Source organism: Felis catus, chromosome D2, assembly GCF_018350175.1.
Source record: "Felis catus isolate Fca126 chromosome D2, F.catus_Fca126_mat1.0, whole genome shotgun sequence".
Taxonomy (NCBI): domain Eukaryota; kingdom Metazoa; phylum Chordata; class Mammalia; order Carnivora; family Felidae; genus Felis; species Felis catus.
The window spans coordinates 19,059,005-19,079,889 of NC_058378.1; the positions used below are offsets into that span (position 1 = coordinate 19,059,005).

General features: G+C 44.3%; 1 protein-coding gene across 5 annotated transcripts in view; it reads right to left on the minus strand.

Annotated features, from left to right (window-relative positions):
* Positions 1-14,389: 14,389 nt before the first annotated feature.
* The window catches only part of RAB4A (RAB4A, member RAS oncogene family), a 46,688-nt gene continuing 40,192 nt past the window's right edge, over positions 14,390-20,885 (minus strand). For 4 of the 5 annotated variants that reach the window (XM_003993935.6, XM_045039966.1, XM_045039965.1 and 1 more), the window contains 2 exons: positions 20,240-20,376; positions 14,390-16,109 (listed from right to left, as the gene is read on the minus strand). In XM_003993935.6, the coding sequence (XP_003993984.1) occupies positions 20,261-20,376 (116 nt within the window). In that variant the 3' untranslated portion in view covers positions 14,390-16,109; positions 20,240-20,260. Of the gene's footprint in view, positions 16,110-18,051; positions 19,192-20,239; positions 20,377-20,885 lie in introns of those variants that run through there. The other variant, XM_019813117.3, reaches the window with a different exon arrangement.

Below are 20,885 nucleotides of genomic sequence, written 5' to 3' on the forward strand. Positions count from 1 at the left end.
GCTCTCCAGGATGGTGGATTGAGGGAGGAGGCACAGCGTGGGTGGGGACAGCAGCGGTGCTAGTAAGTTCTATGGGGGGCTGTGTGTTTATGCTGGCGGGGGGGGGAGGGGTTGGAAATGGTGCCTTCTGTTTCCTTTATTCCTGGAGGAAGTCCCCAGTGCTTTCTGTCCCTCTGGGGCATGCTCTGAGATTAGTAAATAACTCTCCCTCCCATATGCCCCAAGTGTTTTTCAAACTGCCGCAGGGTCTCCGCGGGCTATTTGTTGTGCTTTTTTTTTTTTTTTTTTAATGCTCATTTATTTATTTATTTATTAAAAAAAATTTTTTTTTTCAACGTTTTTTTATTTATTTTTGGGACAGAGAGAGACAGAGCATGAATGGGGGAGGGGCAGAGAGAGAGGGAGACACAGAATCGGAAACAGGCTCCAGGCTCCGAGCCATCAGCCCAGAGCCTGACACGGGGCTCGAACTCACGGACCGCGAGATCGTGACCTGGCTGAAGTCGGACGCTTAACCGACTGCGCCACCCAGGCGCCCCTATTTATTTATTTATTTAGAGAGAGAGAGGGAGGGAGAGAATCCCAGGCAGGACCTGAGCTGTCAGCACGGAGCCCAACCTTGGGGCTTAAGCTCAGGAACCGTGAGATCACGACCTGAGCCAAAACCAAGAGTCAGATGCTTAACCTGTGAGCCACCCAGGTGTCCCTGTTGTGCTGTCATTTCCAGGGCGGGGACTCCGCTTCTTACCCACCTGCTCTCCCAGAGCGGAGCCCACTAATTTTTTTAATTATAGTTTTAAGTCCCACTGGTTGTAAGGATTCCTGAAATTTGGCCCTTTTGGTTTTCGAAGCCAAACGCTGTGGGGATTCATCTTCCTTGCGTGGGCTCCCCGGGGTGGGGGTCTGTTTCTCTCCCCTCTCTATGCCCGTGGCATCCCTCCCTCCCATGAACAGTCCCGAGGGTCCATTGAATTCTCAAGCCTTGACCCTTCCTACCCTCTTTTATGTGGCCTCTTCTCTACCTTCGGTTGTGAAGTTTGCTCTGCCCATCTCTGGATTATTTTTCTGGGTTATTCACACTGAGGTGCCATTGAGTTGTATCCATGGGATAGGTGGGCCTACAGTCCTCCTCTGCCTTCTTCCCCAGAAGCCTCTCTCTTTTTTTAAAAACAATTAAAATATAGTTACATTAAAATACTAAAGAAAGAAAGGAAAGACATGTTACATCGGTTTTCAGGGGTACGGCACAGGGATTCAATAAGTCTGTACATCATGCTCTGCTCACCGCGAGTATGGCCACCGTCTGCCATCACACAACGCCGTTACATTACCATTTACTCTATTCCCTACGTTGTACCTTTCATTCCTGTGACTTTGTCATTCTGTAAACTGGGAGCCTGTCCTTCCCACTCCCCTTCACCCATTTTGCTCCCTCCCACCCCCTCTCCTCCAACAACTACCGGTCTGTTCTCTGCATGTATGGGACTCTTTCTGCTTTGTGTGTGTGTGTGCGCGTGTGTGTGCGTGTGTTATGTTCCACATAGAAGTGAAAGCATAGGCTATTTGTCTTTCTCTGCCTTACTTCACTTAGCGTAACACTCTAGGTCCACCCACGTTGTCGCCAGTGGCGAGATTGCATCTTTTTTTCTTTTTTTTTAAGGCTGAGTGATAGTCCGCTGTGAATATCTTCTTTACCCGTTCATCTATCAATGGAAACTTTGGTTGCTTCGGTGTCTTGGTTATTATGAATAACGATAAACAGTAAACATAAAGGTGTATATATCTTGTTGAATTAGTGGTTTTGTATCCTTGGGGTGAATACTCAGAAGCGGAATTACTGGGTCGGATGGTGTTTCTTTTTCACAATTTTTGAGGAACCCCCATACTGTTTTCCACAGCGGTCGCACCAATTTGCATTTCCACCAACAGTGGATGAGAGTTCCTTTTTCTCCCACATCTTCACCAACACTTGTTACTTCTTGTCTGTTTTATCCTAGCCATTCTGACAGGTGTAAGAAATCTCAGTGTGGTTTTGAGTTTCTGTGATGATGAGTGATATTGACACTCTAGCAATTTAATAGAACCCGGGGAGGGTGTCATGGGACCCTCCAATTTATAGTTGGTCAGACAGAAGAACAGGGAACAATCTGGAGTTGTGATCAGCGTCTGCAGTGGAGACAGAAGGGCTGTCTCGTGGGACTGAGCCCTTAACCCGTGGGGTCTGATGCTATTTTCAGGTACATAGTGTCAGAATTGAGTTGAATTGTAGCCTACCACTGGTGTCACAAAACTGCCTGATGTGTGGAAAACCCCCAAATCTAGTGTCAGAAGTGAAGTTGTTAGTGCTCTGGTTAGAGTGCTGAGAGTAGAGAAGACACATATTAGGAATTTTTCCTCAGCACCTAACAACAGCGGGGCGCCTGGGTGGCTCAGTGGGTTAAGCGACCGACTTCGGCTCAGGTCATGATCTCGCGGTTTGTGAGCTTGAGCCCCACGTCGGGCTCTGTGCCGGCAGCTCGGAGCCTGGAGCCTGCTTCGGATTCTGTGTCTCCCCCTGTCTCTGCCCTTCCCCTGCTCACGCTCTGTGTCCCTCTGTCTCTCAATAATAAATAAACGTTGGGGCGCCTGGGTGGCGCAGTCGGTTAAGCGTCCGACTTCAGCCAGGTCATGATCTCGCGGTCCGTGAGTTCGAGCCCCGCATCGGGCTCTGGGCTGATGGCTCAGAGCCTGGAGCTTGTTTCCGATTCTGTGTCTCCCTCTCTCTCTGCCCCTCCCCCGTTCATGCTCTGTCTCTCTCTGTCCCAAAAATAAATAAAAAAACGTTGAAAAAAAATTAAAAAAAAAAAAAAACGTTAAAAAAATTAAAAAAAAAAAAAAAAAAGAACCTAACAACAGTGCTTTAAAATATATGAGCTTCTGTCCCAATAGTGCTGTCATGGACATGGTGAATGTTCCTAAAACCCGGCGGACCTCTGTAAGAAACGTGGCCAGCATCATCCCTACAAAATGACAGCACGCGAGAAGATGAGGAATCTCTCTGTAAGGCCAGGGAAAGCGGGGCTCTGACAGGAAAGAGTGGCTGTGGGGGACAGACTGTGTTGAGCTGCCAGAAAAAGGTGAAAACTGCAAAGAAGATCACGCTTGGGTAAAATATATGAAGGCAAATCTGATCATCGAAAGGAGTAGTAGACAAATTTCTAGTTCTAGTTGGAGAGTTCGACGCTATCGGTAAGAGAACTAGACAGAAAATAAGCGAAGATGTTAGAAGAGCTAAACAACATCATTAATCAAATAACTGGCGTTTGTAGAACACTCTACCCAGCAACAGAAAAACATTTTTCAAGAGCACATGGAACGTTCATCAAGACAGGCCATATCCGAGTTCATAAAATAAACATTGCCAAATGCAAAGTAATTGAAACCACGTAAAGTGTATTTCTGACTCTAATGGAATCAAACTGGAAATCAGTGAGAGGACGATAACAGGAAAATCTCAGATCGGTTGGAAGTTAAACCATATACTCATAAAAATCCATCAAAGAAGTCTCAAAAGCAATTTAAAAATACTTCAAATGAGGTTGCCCCCGGGTGGCTCAGTCGGTTGGGCGACCGACATCCGCTCAGGTCATGATCTCACCATCGGTGGGTTCGAGCCCCATGTCAGGCTCTGTGCTGACAGCTCGGAGCCTGGAGCCTGCTTCGGATTCTGTGTCTCTCTCTCTCTCTCTCTGCCCCTCCGTTGCTCATGCTCCGTCTCTCTCTCTCTCCCCCACAAAAATAAACATTAAAAAATTATAAAAAAAAAAAACACTGACATGAAAAAAAAAATGAAATTACGACATATTAGAATTTGTGGGCACAGCTAACAGCACAGTGCCTAGAAGGGAATTTAGAGCCTTGAGTACTAATATTAGGAAAGAAGATCTCAGATCAGTAACCTACGCTTCCAGTTGTTAAGCAACTGGAAAAGGATCAGCCAAATGAACCCACATGAGTAGACTGAAAGACAAAGAGTGGAAATCGATGAAATTGAAAACAAAAACAGAGAAAATAAATGACAGGTTTTGCAAAAAGAATGAGAAAGTTGAACATCTAGCCAGACTGACAGAAAAGAACAAGTCGTGTAATACCAGCATCAGGGATAAAATGCGGTTAATTGGCAGTTTACTTGGTAAGAGTGAGGTTAGCATCTTTTCATGTTTATTAATCATCCATTTCTTTGATGAATATCCTGTTTATGCACTCTGCCCAGTGAAGAGCCCTTACTGATATAAAATGTCACATCGTATTTTTTCATAAATTGCCATGGATGCGTGAGGTTTCTAGATGCTTGCTCTTCTGTGGATCAATCTGTCTACATCTGAGCTCCTGCCACTGGTTTAATTTAATTTTGCAGTATACTTTAGTATCTGGTGTTGCAAGCCTCTCTATGCCCATCTTGTTCTTTGCTTTTCTTGGCAATCTTCTTTTTTTTTTATACGAACGTTGGGATGAACTTACCAATTCTAAAATTCCATATGGGAGATTTAAAAAGATTTTTTTTTAAACGTTTATTCATTTTTGAGACAGAGACAGAGTGAAAGCAGGGGAGGGGCAGAGAGAGGGAGAGACACACACACAGAATTTGAAGCAGGCTCCAGGCTCCGAGCTGTCAGCACAGAGCCGGCCGCGAGGCTTGAACCCACGAACTGTGAGATCATGACCTGAGCCGAAGTCAGATGCCCAATCACACCTGAGCCACCCAGGTGCCTCCATGTGGGAGTTTTATTAAGGCTGCGTTAAATTTGTTAATTTTGAAGGATTCATATCTTAATAATACTGGGTCTTTCTATCCCCAAATATAGTATGTCTCCATTTAAGTTAGTCTTCTTATATTTATTTCAAGAGTCTTCAGCAAAAATATCTTGCACGTTTCTTGCTGGATCTCCCCCACCCCCTTCCAGCAAATTTTCTAAATGGTTCTTTCCTATATATAGGAAACGGGTTAAAGTGAAAGGAACGCTATTACTTTTTTTTTTTTTCGCTATTACTTTTTTGATAAATGAGGGAAGGAGAATGTAGGCGAGACTGAGAAATTAACAATGCTGTCAAATTGAGTATTTTGGAATTACCTCCAAAGAACCAGGGAATTGGAAATGACCCAATTGCTTATCGGTTAGGAACTGGTTAAAGAAACACGGTCTATGCACACAAGGGAAGCTTTAGTGAGAAGAAAGCTCTCAGTGTTTAGGCAAAGAGCTCCAGGATACAGTATAGATGGAGAGTAGGTCATACGTTACCTTTTATTTAAGAAAAAAAAAAAAAAAGAATAAAAAATATCTGTCTCTACATCAAGAAACCGGAAAGAGGCACGAACTAACAAGTGGTTACCTATAGAGGTGAGGGAAGGAATGGAGTGGTAGTTGGGGAGAGAGGCCAATGTTTACGTTTCATACCGTTTTGATTTTTGAACGATAAGAACGTATTCGGTATTTAAAGAAGTCCTAGAGAGAACACAAACGAAATATCCCTCTCCAAAGACATGTCCTCCCACTGAAGATTCGTCTTTGTTACATTTTAGCTTTTCCATAAATACTGTAGCAGTCACGAAGAAAGTATACTTCCACTCCGCAAATAGCAGTCTACCCAGCAGCACTGTTACGAAGTATACACTGAGATTTAAAAAAAAAATTTTACATTTATTCATTTTTGAGACACAGAGAGCAACAGAGCATGAGCAGGGGAGGGGCAGAGAGACAGGGAGACACAAAATCTGAAGCAGGCTCCAGGCTCTGAGCTGTCAGCACAGAGCCCGACGCGGGGCTCGAACTCACAAACCGCGAGATCATGACCTGAGCCGAAGTCGGACGCGTAACGGACTGAGCCACCCAGGCGCCCCTACACTGGGATTTTTGAATAGTGAGATATAAATCCTGAATTTTCACTAGAAGGACTAACCTTTCCTAGGTTAATAATGACAAAATATAAACCTTGTTGTTGTTGTTTTCTAAAGTGTGGATTTAAGATTGGGCCTCTGGCTCTAGGAGTGGGAGTATAAATCGGCGTTAAGTTCACTGGAGGGCAATTTGGCCTTATCGGAACACATCTTTGACGTGGCAGGTCCACTCTTAAGCACTTCCTGGTATATCCCTGAGTGCAGGTGTGCTGGCTGAGGGAATTCACCAGGGTAGCACAGCGGGCAGACTGCCTGCCTCTCGCCATGAACTAGACCAATGGGGGGGGGCGGGGGGTGGTGCGGGGATGAAGAAAGGAAAGTGCCCAGCAGTCCTGAAGCATACAGGCTCCCTGCACCATTGCTAACTGCTCACAGATGTACGGGGTAGCCTGGGGCAGGAATCTTGCTATGTGTATATAGTTTCAGTTTGTGTTGAACTATGACAGACAGTCTGACCCGGGCCAGAGTAACTACTTCTAACCATTGGCCTTGCCATCAAGTTATCTTTTAGTTTTTATGGCGTAGGTGTTGACTAATATCTGTGATGACAGCATCGGTTTCTCTCTCACATTCTTAGGGCTTGAGGATTTCACAACTGGGGCGTTACCTTGTCTTTGTGCTGCCCTGCTATTGAGAGGAACCCTGGGAAGTTGGGATCAAACGCTTGCTTCCTGCCAAGAGCCTCCTCGAGTGGCTCACCACGCTCGGATGGCCACCTGCTTCTTGGGCGGGCCCCGCACGCCGGCTCAGCACCCAGGGCTTTTGCACCCTGCTCCCTGGTGCCTGATTCCTGCCGCCCTTCCTGCTTTCTACAACACCCGCTGGACTGGACTTTTACTTTACCCGCAGCCAAGGACTCTGCTGTGTCACCCAGTGACAGAACAGACCCGACATGGGGGTAAAATCTCGCGCCAACGGGAGAGCCCTGTGAACAAATCCCAGACTTGGGCTACAGTGGAGGACACTGGACGGGTCCCAAGATATGACTACATTTGGTAAAAGTTTGAAGCAACAGGCTCGCACCTCCCGCCAAAATTACTTCTGGAAATAAAAAGGGGAAAAGTAGAATAATCCGATAGGTATAGATTAAGTGAAATCCTAAGTAAGGCGATTTCTCTTTTACTCTTGCTCGAAGACTAAGTGAAATAAGTAGAGTGAGAAGCAGCAGAGGCTACGACTAGCCTGGGTCCAGAGTTTATTGTGCGCGTGCGCGCGCACACACACACACACACACACACACGGCGCAGGAATGTGGCCACAGGAAATACACGAAATGTTGCGGTGAGGGATGTAAGCCCCAGGTATAAGGTAGAGGACACTCTCATGAGGCGGGCGACCGCCGTTAGCACAGGCCTCACAGGCACATTCTTACCTTTGCCAAAGAAATATTTAACTCGCAAACAACCTCAGGACTGGACAGCTTTAAGAGCCAACGAGAAGATATTGACAAGCATTCTGAAAAGAGTTAGCATGCGCTTTCGGTCACGCACTTTTCACCTGCTAATATTTTCAACTCACTGAAGGCAGGGCCAAAAGGCAAGTTATCAAACTTGTAAGTTTTTTTTTTTTGTTTGTTTTTTTGGTAAATCAAAACATGGTGTCACAAGGATGACATCAATATCTTCCCCACCTCTAACGATTTGGCACTAAAGTTTTTTTTTTAATTTTTTAAATGTTTATTTTTTGAGAGAGAGAGAGGGAGAGGGGGCCTGAGGAGGAGGGCAGAGAGAGGGGGAGACACAGGATCCGAAACAGGTTCCAGGCTCTGAGCTGTCAGCACAGAGCCTGACGAGGGGCTCGAACCCACGAACCGGGAGATCAGGACCTGACCCGAAGTTGGTCGCTTAACTGAGCGCCTCAAGTACTAAAGGTTATTATTTTAATGTGTATTTATTTTTGAGAGGCAGAGTGCAAGTGGGGGAGGGATAGAGAGAGAGAGAGGGGGAGACAAAATCTAAAGCAGGCTCCAGGCTCCAAGCTGTCAGCACAGAGCCTGACACGGAGCTTGAACTCACGGACTGCGAGATCATGACCTGAGCCAAAGTCGGACACTTAACTAAGCCACCCAGGCGCCTCACTAAAGATTATTTTTAAAATAAAACATTTTACTATGTGAAATAAAAACTCTTTATAAGTTCTTAAAAACTCCAGTAAATGTGTGTTTGAAATTTCGAGGGAAGAAAGGATTCCAATCAACACAAATCCCAGTGCCTTTTCCGACTGCTGTGCGGTGAGGTCCACAGCCTGCACCCAGGGCCTCCTGTCACTTCCTAGGGGTGGCCGGCTGCTACCCTCTGCCCTTTGGGCCCTAACTGCAAAGGGCTGTGTTGAAGGCTAAATCAGGCGTTAATGTGAAAATACTTTTCCGCTGCAAAAAAAACCGCAGAGCTCTCTCCAGGGCTTAATGTTATGGACATTTTAATTGACAGTATTAAAAATGAGCTTGCTAAACTAAATTTTCTGGTAATTTCACGCATAAGCATTTTTATTTTACATTTTTTTTTTTTTTACAGATTTTAATCTCTACACCGAACGCGGGGCTTGAACTCACAACCCTCAGATCAAGAGTCACGCGCTCTACTAAGCCAGCCAGGTGCCCCAATAAACTCTTTTTTAAAGAATCAGTGGTCACCACCACCACCACCTGTCCTGCCAGCCATCTGTGGTTTCAGTTACCTGTGGTCACTCTGGTCCAAAAATACCAAACGTAAAACTTCAGATATAAATAATTCATTAGTTTTAAATTAAGCTGCATGATGAAATCTTGTGCCAATCTGCTCTGTCCTACGCAAGAGGTGAATCATCCGTTTTTCCAGCATATCCGGGCTGTGCATGCTACGTACCCATTAGTCACTTGGCTGACTTGATGATCAGCTTGGCTGTTGTACCGTGGTTCTTGTGTCTAAGTACTATTTTATTTAATAATGGCCCCAAAGCACAAGGGTGGTGACGCTGGCAATTTGGACATTCTCTTACTGTGCCTAATTTATAAATTAAACCTCATCGTAGCTATGTACGCGCGGGAGAAAATGCAGTATGTAGATCTCAGCCCTATAGCTGCAGGTTCAGGCACCTACTTGGGGGGTCTTAGAATGTACACCCGTGGATGATGGGGGGACAGCTGCACTTTGATCAGAGAGACCGTGAACGACCCAATGAGCGCTCGGCAATGGGAACTGGATTTCTCCAAGTGCAAAAGTACAGTTCTCATCGCTCAGGGTGAAGGTGCGGAGAACCAGGCAAAAACCTGTATAAACAATTTAAGGAGAATACAAAGTTTGAACGTTGCCATTCCTCTACCCCTTTGGCAAGGCTGCAGGTACTGAGTTTTCAAGATCTGACTCTAGCCCTGGCTCCTCCAACACGGGGACTTGTCTGTTAACAGGGTTATGTGATTAACAAAGTGGAGAGATTTGACACATTGCAGCCCCAAGCATTTAGGACCCAGCATACAATCTTTAGACAGCTGAGCATGCCTAGCCTGAAAGCAGGGGCTTATGGGTGATCATACTCTCGGTGGCTTCCCACAGCCCTCAAGCCTAAAGCTCGGTGACTGCAGCAGCAGGTTGGTGACGATGGTGCGTGGACCTTGGCCACCTGCTTGCCCATGGGCTGTGCCGCGAGGTGCCAAGAGGCTAGCCAAGGGTACACAGAACGCTAGTCCAAACAACAAAACCTGCTGCCCCAGAGTCAAAGCTCTTGCCCCTAGAATTTAAAATAACTGGGTACCTATGTTCATTACCCAACTTTTGGAAAGGGTGTAGGCTGCACCAGGAGATACGATTTTAGACACTTTTATGTGCCTCAGAGAAGAAATTTTGGTGTGACTCATCAGCTTCATGAACTTGGATGTGCAAATGTCTCTCCAGGTTTGGGAAGTTCTCAGCCACTACTTTAAATAAGCGTTCTCCCCCTCCCTCCTCCCTCCGTCTGGGACTCCAGTGACGCGTAGATTGTTTCTTAACGGCGTCCTGTAAGTCCCGTAGACTTTCTTCATCCCTTTGCTTCTCTGGGCAATTTCACACCACTTGCCTCCAAGCTCGTGGATTCTGTCTTCTGTTCAGCCCAGTCTATTGAAGCTCTCGACTGAATTCTTTGGTGTAATAATTGTATTCTCCAGCTCCAAATTTTTTTTTTTTTTGGTTTTTAGGTTTTCTCTTTGTTGGACTTATTTTGTTCCTGTATTTTCCTGATTTTGTTACCGTTTGCGTCCTCTTGAGCATCTTTAGAACAACTGTTTCGAATTCTTTATCAGGCGGCTCATAGATCTCCATTCCTTTGGGGTCAGTTGCTGGAAGTTTATGGTATTCCTCTGGTGGTGTTATGATCCCCCTATTCTTTGTGATCCCCGTTACCTTGTGTAGGCGTTTGAGGAAGCAGTCACCTCTTCCAGACTTTATGGACCAGCTTCAGTAAGGAAAGACCTTCACCTGAGAGTGGGGGCCGCTGGAGCAGGCTGTGTCTCCAAGGCTAGCAGCGCAGGGTGCAAGGTCCAAGTGCAAGGGCGTGTGGCAGCTCCAGGTCTGATGCTGCATTGGTTCGGGTTGCATTGCTACGAGGTCCATAGCATCAAGCACATGAGCCTCGGTGGACGCCGTGGGGGTACCGCAGTGGCTCCCAGGGCTGTTTGGATCCTCAGTGCCGCCTCCAGGTTGAGAAGCTAGGGACCAGGGCAGGCAGTAGTGGTGGCCAGGCTAGTGGTGTGCACGCACTTGGCTGTGGAAGCCAGCTGCAGCTGCCCGTGTGGTGGCAGGGGCTGGGGCTGCAGCCAGCAGCAAGGGCTCGGGCCAACTGGGGCCCATAAGCAAGCAGCTGGGGGTCCCTGGCTGTCGGTGTGCACTTCCACGGTGGTAGGATCGGCCAGTGATGAGAGGCTGGCAGTCTGCAAACGCACCGCTGGTGGGGCTAGCCACAAGGGTGCGCATGGCAGTGGGAGTCAGCTATGGCCGGGGGGCGGGGGGGGGGAGGGGATCCGGGCTGGCATCTTGCACTGTTAGCCGCAGAGGCCTGGGCAGGCTGCCAGTGCAGATCCGGGGCTCTGGTGGGGGCACTGGGAAGGAGCAGAGTGGGACTCAGGCATCTGGCCCCGGGGCAAAAAAGGACGAAATGTGTAGGGGCTCCATGCAGGTGGGAGGGCTGTTTACTTCTTCAGTGGTGAAAGCCGCTGGGGTCCTCCGGAAGAGCAGGTCACTGGCAACCGTGGTTACTCTTGCAGAGTGCTGCTACTATAGCCCTTGTCCCCCTTCCTCGTTCTTAGCCATGGCCGTAGGTCTCAGTGTTGCTAGCATCTGGGGGCGGGGGGACCCGAAGTGGGTCCTTTGTGTGGTGCCCCAAAAGGCTGGGGAGTTCTCTCGGTGCTGAGCCAGTGCTGGAGGGACTCCTCCTTGGAGGATGAGAAGACAGAGGCAAAATGAAGTTCTTCCTTCCCTTTTTTTGTAGTTATTCTCAGGCTGTTTGTCCCACTATGCTGGCGTTTTTCCGTGGACTCCTGAGATCACTTGGAATGGATTTTGGGGACAGTTGTCTAATGTTGTCTAAGTCGGTCTTTGTTGGGGGACAGAGGCTGGGGACTTCTACTGCACCGTCTCGGTGCTCTCATCTGGAAAGGCGAGCTAGGAGTTATGAAACTCCCTCCCAGACAGAAGGAATTTAAGCAGGATCGTATGACCACCTTTTGGAGAGTCTGAAAAAGGGTTTCTTGCAGTGGACAGACTGGACACCCAAATACTTTAGAAAAGCCTTGGGGGCAGACCTGACTCATCATGTGTCCTTCCCACAAGCATTCCTACGTGCCAGGCAGCGGGCGCACAAATGCAGCGCTGTCCCAGGGAGGTCTTAGCCCAGGAGAGAAGACAAATAAGGATAACATATAGATAAATGAAAGGTTAGGACAGAAGAAAGGTTACGACCGAGAATGACAGGAGCAGAGCGTGTTTGCAGGTGTCCGGGGGTGGGAGGGGCTTAGAGAAAGCTCCCAGTGGAGAAGTTCTACACTGCCCCCTATCGGGCAACAGGGCCACAACCTGACTTGGAGAGCCAGTGGGGTGCGGTCCAAGGGAGGGAAAACAGTCCATGCAAAGGCACCGCGGCAATGAGAAAGCAGGGGGCATTCAGAAAAACACGAGTGTCATATAAAAGCACCATTCTTCCCAGGAAATGGGCGTAACAGGTACTATGGGGTATGTGATGTAGATTTATGGCCATGGAAACTACTACAATGACTTTTCTGGAAAAGAGAATAATGTGGGAGACTTACTCTGACTTACCAAAACAATTCAATGTAAAATGATTTGAGGGCCCTCCACCCAACATAAAGAAATCAGCATGTCACCTTCATACATTGTTAGCTGGTCCTTAAATATTTAGTGAACACAATTATTTCCATGTTTTGGATATTTTCCATATTTGGGGCTGCAAAATACTCAGAAACTTAGCAATCTGTGTGCTTCACACCAGCTTTCTTTAAAATGAAACTTACACATCACCCAGAAGTTACAGAAACGAGTAGTCAGAGCAGAGGCTTATCTACACAGAAGTTTAGGGACAATGTCCTCTAACACAAAGAAGTTGACATCATTGCAAGTTTATGGTGTGGCTCAACCCACCTCATAGTTGGCTGGCATAAGTCGAAGTCAAAGGCATTCTTCATAATGGGATATAAGCACATTAGGATGATTTCAATGAAGTATTTCTCATGCTACTGCACCGGCAGAGGGGATACTGGAAGTACTTAACCAATACGGCAAGGTCACCAACCACTCCGATGCTATGCTGGCCGTGGGGAGCAGGCCCGCTGCCCTGCTGTCCCTGCTGAGGGACAGAGCTTCTGGTACAATCAGCCACATGCTCTGATAATACTGTATGAAAGACATGCATTTTGCTTTTTCCACACATGGCAGAAAACTTTACGTGAGTGCAAGGTAACAATAAACATAACCACTCTTGGCTTTGTTATCAGTATCTTTCGAGAAGTCCCCAATGCTCTGGTGTTATATAAAATCACAAACTCTTTTCAGAGATGCACACTCAACTATTTTTTGGGTGAAACGACAGATGCCTTGGGTGTTTCCAAATGCGACAGCATTAAAATGTGGGGCAAAGGTCGATGAAACAAAGGTGATCCCCTGATCACACTGTTCTTTTCCAACAAGCAGTATTTTCTAACCTGAGAGGGCGATGGCCGTCACTTCCTCAGCCACGGGTCTTCCTGAGCCTGGTGAGTGTTCTCGGCTAAATCTAAAAGTCTAAAAACAACTCCTTGAAGAATTTCATACAACTGGGAATTAACCAAGCAACGGCTAGCTGGGACAAATTGTGACTGTCCGTGAACAGGCAGAATGATTAGTCTTTAAAGAGATTCACGCTACAGGTGGCACAGAAAAAAAAAAATATGAAAAAATTCACAGGTGTTTTAAAGTCCTTCTAATCCTCTCCTCAAAAAAACAAACAAAAAAACAAAAACAAACAAACAAAAAACCAAAAACGGATAAACTTCACAGAAAATTAAGAACCCCCTACTGGCTTGCAGTATGAATTGCTAACCATTTAAGTTTTCTTTTTTATTTTAACATCAGATTCTTCACTCTGAGTAATATCACTGTTCCTTGAGACTTCAAAGACTCTTTTATAAGTCCCAAAAAATGTTTTTAATAAAAAAAAAACCATTACAGATTCCCACCGTGGGATGCTCTCATTTTCACTAAATGCTGGGCTTGTAAAATAAACAATTTCAAGTCTAAATGGAGTTTAGAGTATTTTTCGAGGACGATGAAAAAACGCTTCTCTAGAAATGTGAATTGAGAGCATCCTGAAAACGTAGTGAGTTGTGGAAAGCGTACACATAACATTTACCGGCATATGATATAACAACATGTATTTGGTTTTCGTCCTTGATTCCCAGCACAGAGCTCCTCAAACCCTTGGAATTTCCACGATGGGGGTGTCTGCCGTTAATCACCAAGTGTCACTTTGGAGCACATTGGAGTTTATGCTAATGAGGTGACTTAGGGTGGGGTCCCCTGCGTCTCAGGATGGGACTGGCCACCAGGAAGACCAAATGATTAGAGGGGCTGGAACTTCCAGGCCCACCGCCTCAACTCGGGAAGGGTGGGGTGCAGGCTGGAGATTGAACTCTTGAACAACAAGATGTGATGAGGTTCCAGGTTGGGGAACAAGAACACATCCTTGTGCTAGTGGTATCTGAAGTGTGTGTGTGTGTGTGTGTGTGTGTGTGTGTGTGTGTGTTGGGGTGGGGCAGACGAAGCCCGCAACCTGTGGGATCTGATGCTATCTCTAGGTATAGAATATTGGAACTGAATTGTAGGCCGCCCCCCTCATACCTCTGGAGAATCAGAGAACTGGTTGAGGGCGTTGGAAAACACTCCACTGACCAATATAGTAAATTATCTCCCTTCTTCATTTTTCCTGAAAGGCCTTTATTAAGAACCACCATGGTTTGGTTCTCCAGCAACTTTTATTGGTCAAACGATGTGGAATTCTATGCAGTACCTGTGGTTTAATTAATAGGCTCATTTGTAAACCAAGTTAACATCTTATTTTAAAAATTCTTGCTTTTGAATCAAGCGATGTGGCAGAACAGACATGCTCCTATCCCATGCAAAGAGCTGTTCAAAAGTGAGCAGCCTGCAGAACTATCATAAATGAGACGCCGAATCGGACATTCTTCCAGCGAGGTCCATGTAGTGGTTCAGTCTGAAAACTTACTTCATTTTCTGACTTTTCAAACCAAAAATATTCCAAGCATTAAAAAAAAAAAAAAAAGCAAAATTAAGACGCCTAACACAGATACATACTGATCTTTTTACCCAAGTCACCTCCCAGAGTTTCTAGTGCCACTGTGCTCTGTTGATTAACTCGAACAACCAAAGCAGCAGGCAGCTTCTCACTGAAAGGCAGTGAAATCCACCAATCAGTCTGCAGCGAAAAGTCACAGTGAAAGAACATATATCAGGTGAAGAATGCTTTTTAACCTTTTGGCCTTAAATAATACTGTATTTCAACTTTAAAGAAAAGTTCTATGTTTTTTGCATCGACATTTTAAAAGATTAGAACAAGTCTTTGTAATACAATATATATTACACTTCGATATACCTTATGTGAATTAAAAACATGTCAACTCGATAACCGTAGTAAGGCATTGAAGTATTCAGCAAAAGCTATACAGAAATTTCTTGCTGAGTGGTATTCCTTTAATATTAACTTGATTTAGCGGGTTTCCTTAAAATGAACACGAAACAATAAAAGACTTAAAAAAGAGGCAGTGACGTCACACACCGAATCCTAGGAAAAGCACAGTAACGAACAGCGTTTTCCAGCAGGGAGACCAGACAGAGCAGCAAACGGGGAACAGGTGAGCGGCCCCAGTTATACCGTCCGTCGCATTTACCAACAGCCGAAAGGAGAATCGATTTCCTGGTAAGTTTGGGTAAAGGTAACAGAATCCTTAGTGCTGATCACAGTGCCTAAAACACAGCAGGTACTCTGGCTACACTTCCTGAATCGATCTGGACGAAGGTGCTGTAAAATCAACAGAGCGCTGGAAAGCGTCAAGTTCATGGAAAAACTCCATTTTCCATTTCATTTCCGTGTCTGAGTAACTACTGGTCTAGTATTTCAAGTGTGGGTTACGTAAACACTTTGTGGACCGTGGCAAATGGGAAGTAAATAAGCATCTCACTGGCCGTCAATGCCAGAGTCTTCGAATACCGGGCCATCAATATAACCAACTGTGCAATGTAGCTGACAGGATGATCAAAGTACACTCGCCATCGACAGGTTTTAGTTCAGACGATTAAGGAAAATAAAATTTTAGACTGCACTGGGAGCAACGTTCTATCAGGTCCTACATCAGATACCATGCCGTGGAGACGTATTGAGTAAGAGTCTATATACAGCACACAGTGAGGATTTAAACCAAAGATGAAAGGGAAAATATGGACCAGAAAATTTTTACATACATGTATACCTCTAACGGTACCGTCCATTTAATGAGATTTATTATATGATTTGCTGTGCCACATCTACTAGCTTGCATATTACCCCAAATTATTCTTCTTCGCAGGAATATCTACTTCTGTATAAAGTAGAAAAAGACGGTGGTAAAAAACTTCTTCTTCAAGCTCCGACAACTGTGCCCCAAATAACACCTGAACACCTAAAAAATATGAAGAACGATTTAGAAATCCGCATAACTATAAATGTGCAGACAAATACAGCTGAAAGTCCCATAGGGACTTGGTGAACAGATCTTCCTACTCCACTTAAACGTCATGTACACCTGTTAGATGATGTTGCAGGTGCATAAAAAAGTCCACTGTGGCAAATGGGAAAAGGGAAGCCTTACAGAGCTACGATCTCTACTTGCAAATTTTATAAAAAAAGCCTATTTTAGCAACAGACACATTCAGACTTCAGTTAACCCAAAAAAGTCTCCGTATTGATACAAAGGCAGAAGAATCTCTATCTCAATTACTCCCATCAACGACCACCCTTCCTTCCTAAGAGCCTAAAGTTTACATTCTTTTAAGCAGAACATCTTTTTTTTTTTTTAATTTGTAGAGTTTAATCTACCATTTCCTATTTGTTTTCTATTTGTGTGATCTGTTCCTTACTCTCCCTTTCCTCTTTCTGCCTTCTTTTTGGTTATTTAGATTAATTATGTGTTTATTTCCTTCTCATTCCTATGTTGGTTAATGAGCCAAAACTCTTCGTCATGTTATCGTAGTGGTTGCTTTAGGACTTTCTTCTTACTAAGATTTTACTTTTTGGGAGCAGTTTGAGGTTCACGACAAAAGTGAGGGGAAAGTTCATAGATTTCCCAGTTTCCCAAATACCCGCTGCCCCTCATACATGCAGAGCCTCACCCGTGATCAGCATCCCAGACCAGAGTGGAACATGTGTTACCAGGGATGAAGCTGCACTGACACATCGTCATCCCCCACAGTCCATTATTTACACTATGGTTAACTCTTGATGCTGTACATTGGATGGGTTTGGACAAATATATAATGAAATGTATCCATCGTTACAGTATCATAAGAGTATTTTCACTGCCCCAAATATCCTCTAGGCCCTGCCTATTCATCCCTCCCAACCCCAACCCCTGATCTTTTAATTATCTTCATAGTTTTGCCTCTTCCAGAATGTCATCTTGTTGGAAGCATACAGTATATGTAGCCTTTTCATGGTTTGAGAGTTTTTTTTGTTTTGTTTTTGTTTTTTGGTTTTTTTTAGCGCTGAATTGTCCATTGCCTGGATGTACCATACTTCAGTGATCCATTTGCTGAAGGACATCTTACTTGTTTCCAAGTTTTGGTAATTATGAATAAAGCTGCTTTAAACATTCACGTGCAGATTTTTGTGTTTTCAACTTCTCTGGGTAAATACCAAGAAGTGAGACCGCCAGATCACACTGTAAGAGAGTGTTTAGTCTTGTAAGAGCTGCAGCGCTGTCTTCCAAAGCGGCCGGACCATTTTGCATTCCCGGTAGGGACGTATGACCGTTCTCCTGCTCCACGTCCTTGCTAGCATCGGGTGTTGTGCGCGTCTTTTATTTTGGCCATTCTAGTAAGTATGCTGTGGTGGTACCTCATCGTTGTTTTAATTTGCATTTCCCTGATGACATATGATGTGCACGATCTTTTCGTATACTCACTGCCACCTAGAGTGCGTCTTCTTTGGTGAGGTGTCTGCTAAGGTCTTTGGCCCATTTATAAATTGGGTTGTTTTCTGTTAAGTTTTAAGGGTTCTTTGTATTATTTGGATAACAATCCTTAACTAGATGTCTTTCAGAAATATTTTCTCCCAGTCTGTGGCTTGTCTTCTCACTCTCTGGGTGTCTTTCCTAGAGCACAAGTTTTGTAACGGAACCCAGCTTATTGACTGGTTCTTTCGTGGATGGTGCCTTTGGTGCTGTATCTAAAAAGTCATCATTACATTGAAGATCACCTAGGTTTTTTCCTACGTTATCCTGTAGCAGTTTTATAGTTTTATGTTTTACATTTAGGTTTGTAATCCATTTTGATTTAATCTTTGTGAAAAGGGGGGTAAGGGGTGTGTGTGTGTGTGTGTGTGTGTGTGTGTGTGTGTGTGTGGTGTCTAGAGTCTTTTTTTTTTTTTTTTTTTTACGTGGCTAGCCACTTGTTCTAGCACCGTCTGTTGAAAGGACCATCTTTGCTCCTTCATCAAAGATCAGCTGACTGTATTGACGTGGGTGTATTTCTGAGCTCTCTGCTCTGGTCCACTGATCTCTTTGTTCATGCTTTCATCAATACCAAACTGTCTGGATGACCATAGCTGTATAGTGTCTTGAAGTCCAGGATCTATGGTCGTCCAGCTTTGTTCTTCTCCTTCAATACAGTGCTGCTTGTTCTGGGTCTTCTGTCACTCCGTGTCAACTTTAGAATCACTTTGGTTTTTCCTAATATAGATCTTACACGTATTTTGTTAGAATTAGACCCGAGTATTTCTTTTTTTTGAATGCTAACGTACACAGTATTGTGTTTTTAATTTCAAACTGCACTTGTTCATTGCTGGTACATAGAGAAGTGATTGAGTTCTATTAACCTTGTATCTTGCCATATAACCTTGCCGTATAACCGCTTGCGTAGGAGTTTGTGGATTCTTTTGGATTTTCCACATAGATAACCATGCTGTCTGTGGACAGAGACATTAATTTCTTCCTTCCCTATCTGTGTACTTTTTATTTCCTTTTTTGTCTTACTGCATGAGCTAGAACTTCCAGGATGATGCTGAAAAGGAGTGGTGAGCAGAGACATCCTTCCTTGTTTCTTGTTATGAATTGGAAAGCTTCAAGTTTAATGCTGTTAGCAGTTTTCTATAGATGCTCTTCCCCACATTGAGGAAATTCCCCTCTATTCCTAGTTTACTGAGAATTTTCATCATGAACGGGTGTCGGATTTTGTCAAATGATTTTTCTTTTGATGTGATCGGGTGATTTTTCTTCTTTAGCCCATGGATGTGATGGATTACATTAACCGATTTCGGAATGTTGAACCAGCCTGGCATACCTGGGATAAATCCCACTTGGAAGTGGCATAGAACTCTTTTTTGTACAGTGTTGGCTTTGATTTGCTAAAATTTTATTGAGGATTTTTGCATCTATATTCATGAGAGATACTGGTCTGTAGCTTTCTTGTCATGTCTTTGTCTGGTTTTGGAATTAGGGTAACACTGGTCTCGTAGAACGAGTAGCAAGTATCCCATCTGCTTCTGTCCTGTGGAAGAGATTGTAGAGAAATGGTGTAATTTCTTCCTTAAATGGTGGAACTCACCAGTGAACCCATCTGGGCCTGGTGCTTTCTATTTTTGAAGATTATTAATCATTGGTTCAGTTTCTTTAATAGATGTAGACTTAGTCAAATTGTCTATTTTTTTCTTGGGTTTTGGCAAATAGGTCTTTCAAGGAATTGGTCTGTTTCATCTGTATTATCAAACTTGTGGGCATAGTGTTCTTTTACTATCCTTTTCATGTCCATAGGATCTGCAGTGATTCCCCTCTTTCATCTCTGATATTAGTAATTTATGTCTCTCTTTTTTCTTAATTAGCCTGGCTACAAGGTTATTGATTGTATTGATCTTTTTCAATAAATCAGCTTTGATTTTGTTCATTTTTCTCCATTGATTTCTTGGTTTTCATCTCATTGATTTCTGCTCTAGTTCTTATTATTTCTTCTGCCTACTTTGAATTTAATTTGCTCTTCTTTTTCCAGTTTCTGATGGTGGACACTTAGATGACTGATTTTGAGATCTTTCTTCTTTTCTAATTATGCATTCAATGCTATAAATTTCCCTCTAACAATGCTTACACCACATTCCACATTTTGATAAGCAGTGTTTTGATTTTCATTTAATTCCAAATGTGTTTAAGTTCCTCTTGAGATTTCTTCCTTGAGTTATTTAAAACTGTGTTGTTTAACCTCCACAGATTTTGGATTTTCCAGTTATCTCTCTGTTATTGATTTCTAGTTCAATTCCACTGCGGTCTAAGAGAAGACACTGTGTAATTTCTATTCTTTTAAATTTGTTAAGGTGTGTTTTAGAGCTCCGAATGTTGTCTATCTTGGTCAATGTTCCATGTGAGCTTGAGAAGAATGTTTCAACGCTGTTGTTGAAAATACCTAATTTTAATTATACAATCACCTCTCCATTTCAACGTAGCTGCAAAAAGCGACAGCAACCTTTACAGCTAAGCATGTATAGAACGCCCAAGTAAGAAAGAGTACAAGGTTGTGTCAGCAAAGATGCTGTGATGTGAGCACATACCTGTGCACTCCCGTGCTGCTTTTAACAACCACACTCCTGAGCACTTGGGGCCTGTGCGCGACGTGGTGACCTCAGCTGTCTCAAGGCAGCATCTCCGTACTGAATACCAGAGCCCATTCTTTCTGGGTCCAGCTCACCTGAGGACCAAGCAAGTCTTCTTTAAAAGAAGTTTTTATGTTTCTGTGGTGCCCCAAATATATTCAGTGAAAAAAGCAAAGTGCAGAACACTGTGTGTAAACAGTGTTTTGAGGGGGGTCTGGGTGGTTCAGTCAGTTGACCATCTGACTCTTGATTTTGGCTCCAGTCATGATCTCACGGTTTATGAGTTTGAGCCCTGCACCGGGCTCTGCACTGACAGTGTGGAGCCTGCTTGGGATTCTCACTCCCTCTCTCCCTGTCCCTCCACCATTCACACTCTCTCAAAATAAATAAATAAACATTAAAAAAAAAAAAAAAACCAATGTTTTGAATAAAGGAGTAAAACCACATACACATTTTCTTGCATGGGCATAAAAATACCTTTGGAAGGATATATAAAGAAGTGATAATAACAGCTGGCTTTAAGAAGGAGTTTTAGGGGCGCTTGGGTGGCTCAGTCGGTTAAGCGGCCGACTTTGGCTCAGGTCATGATCTTACGGTCCATGAG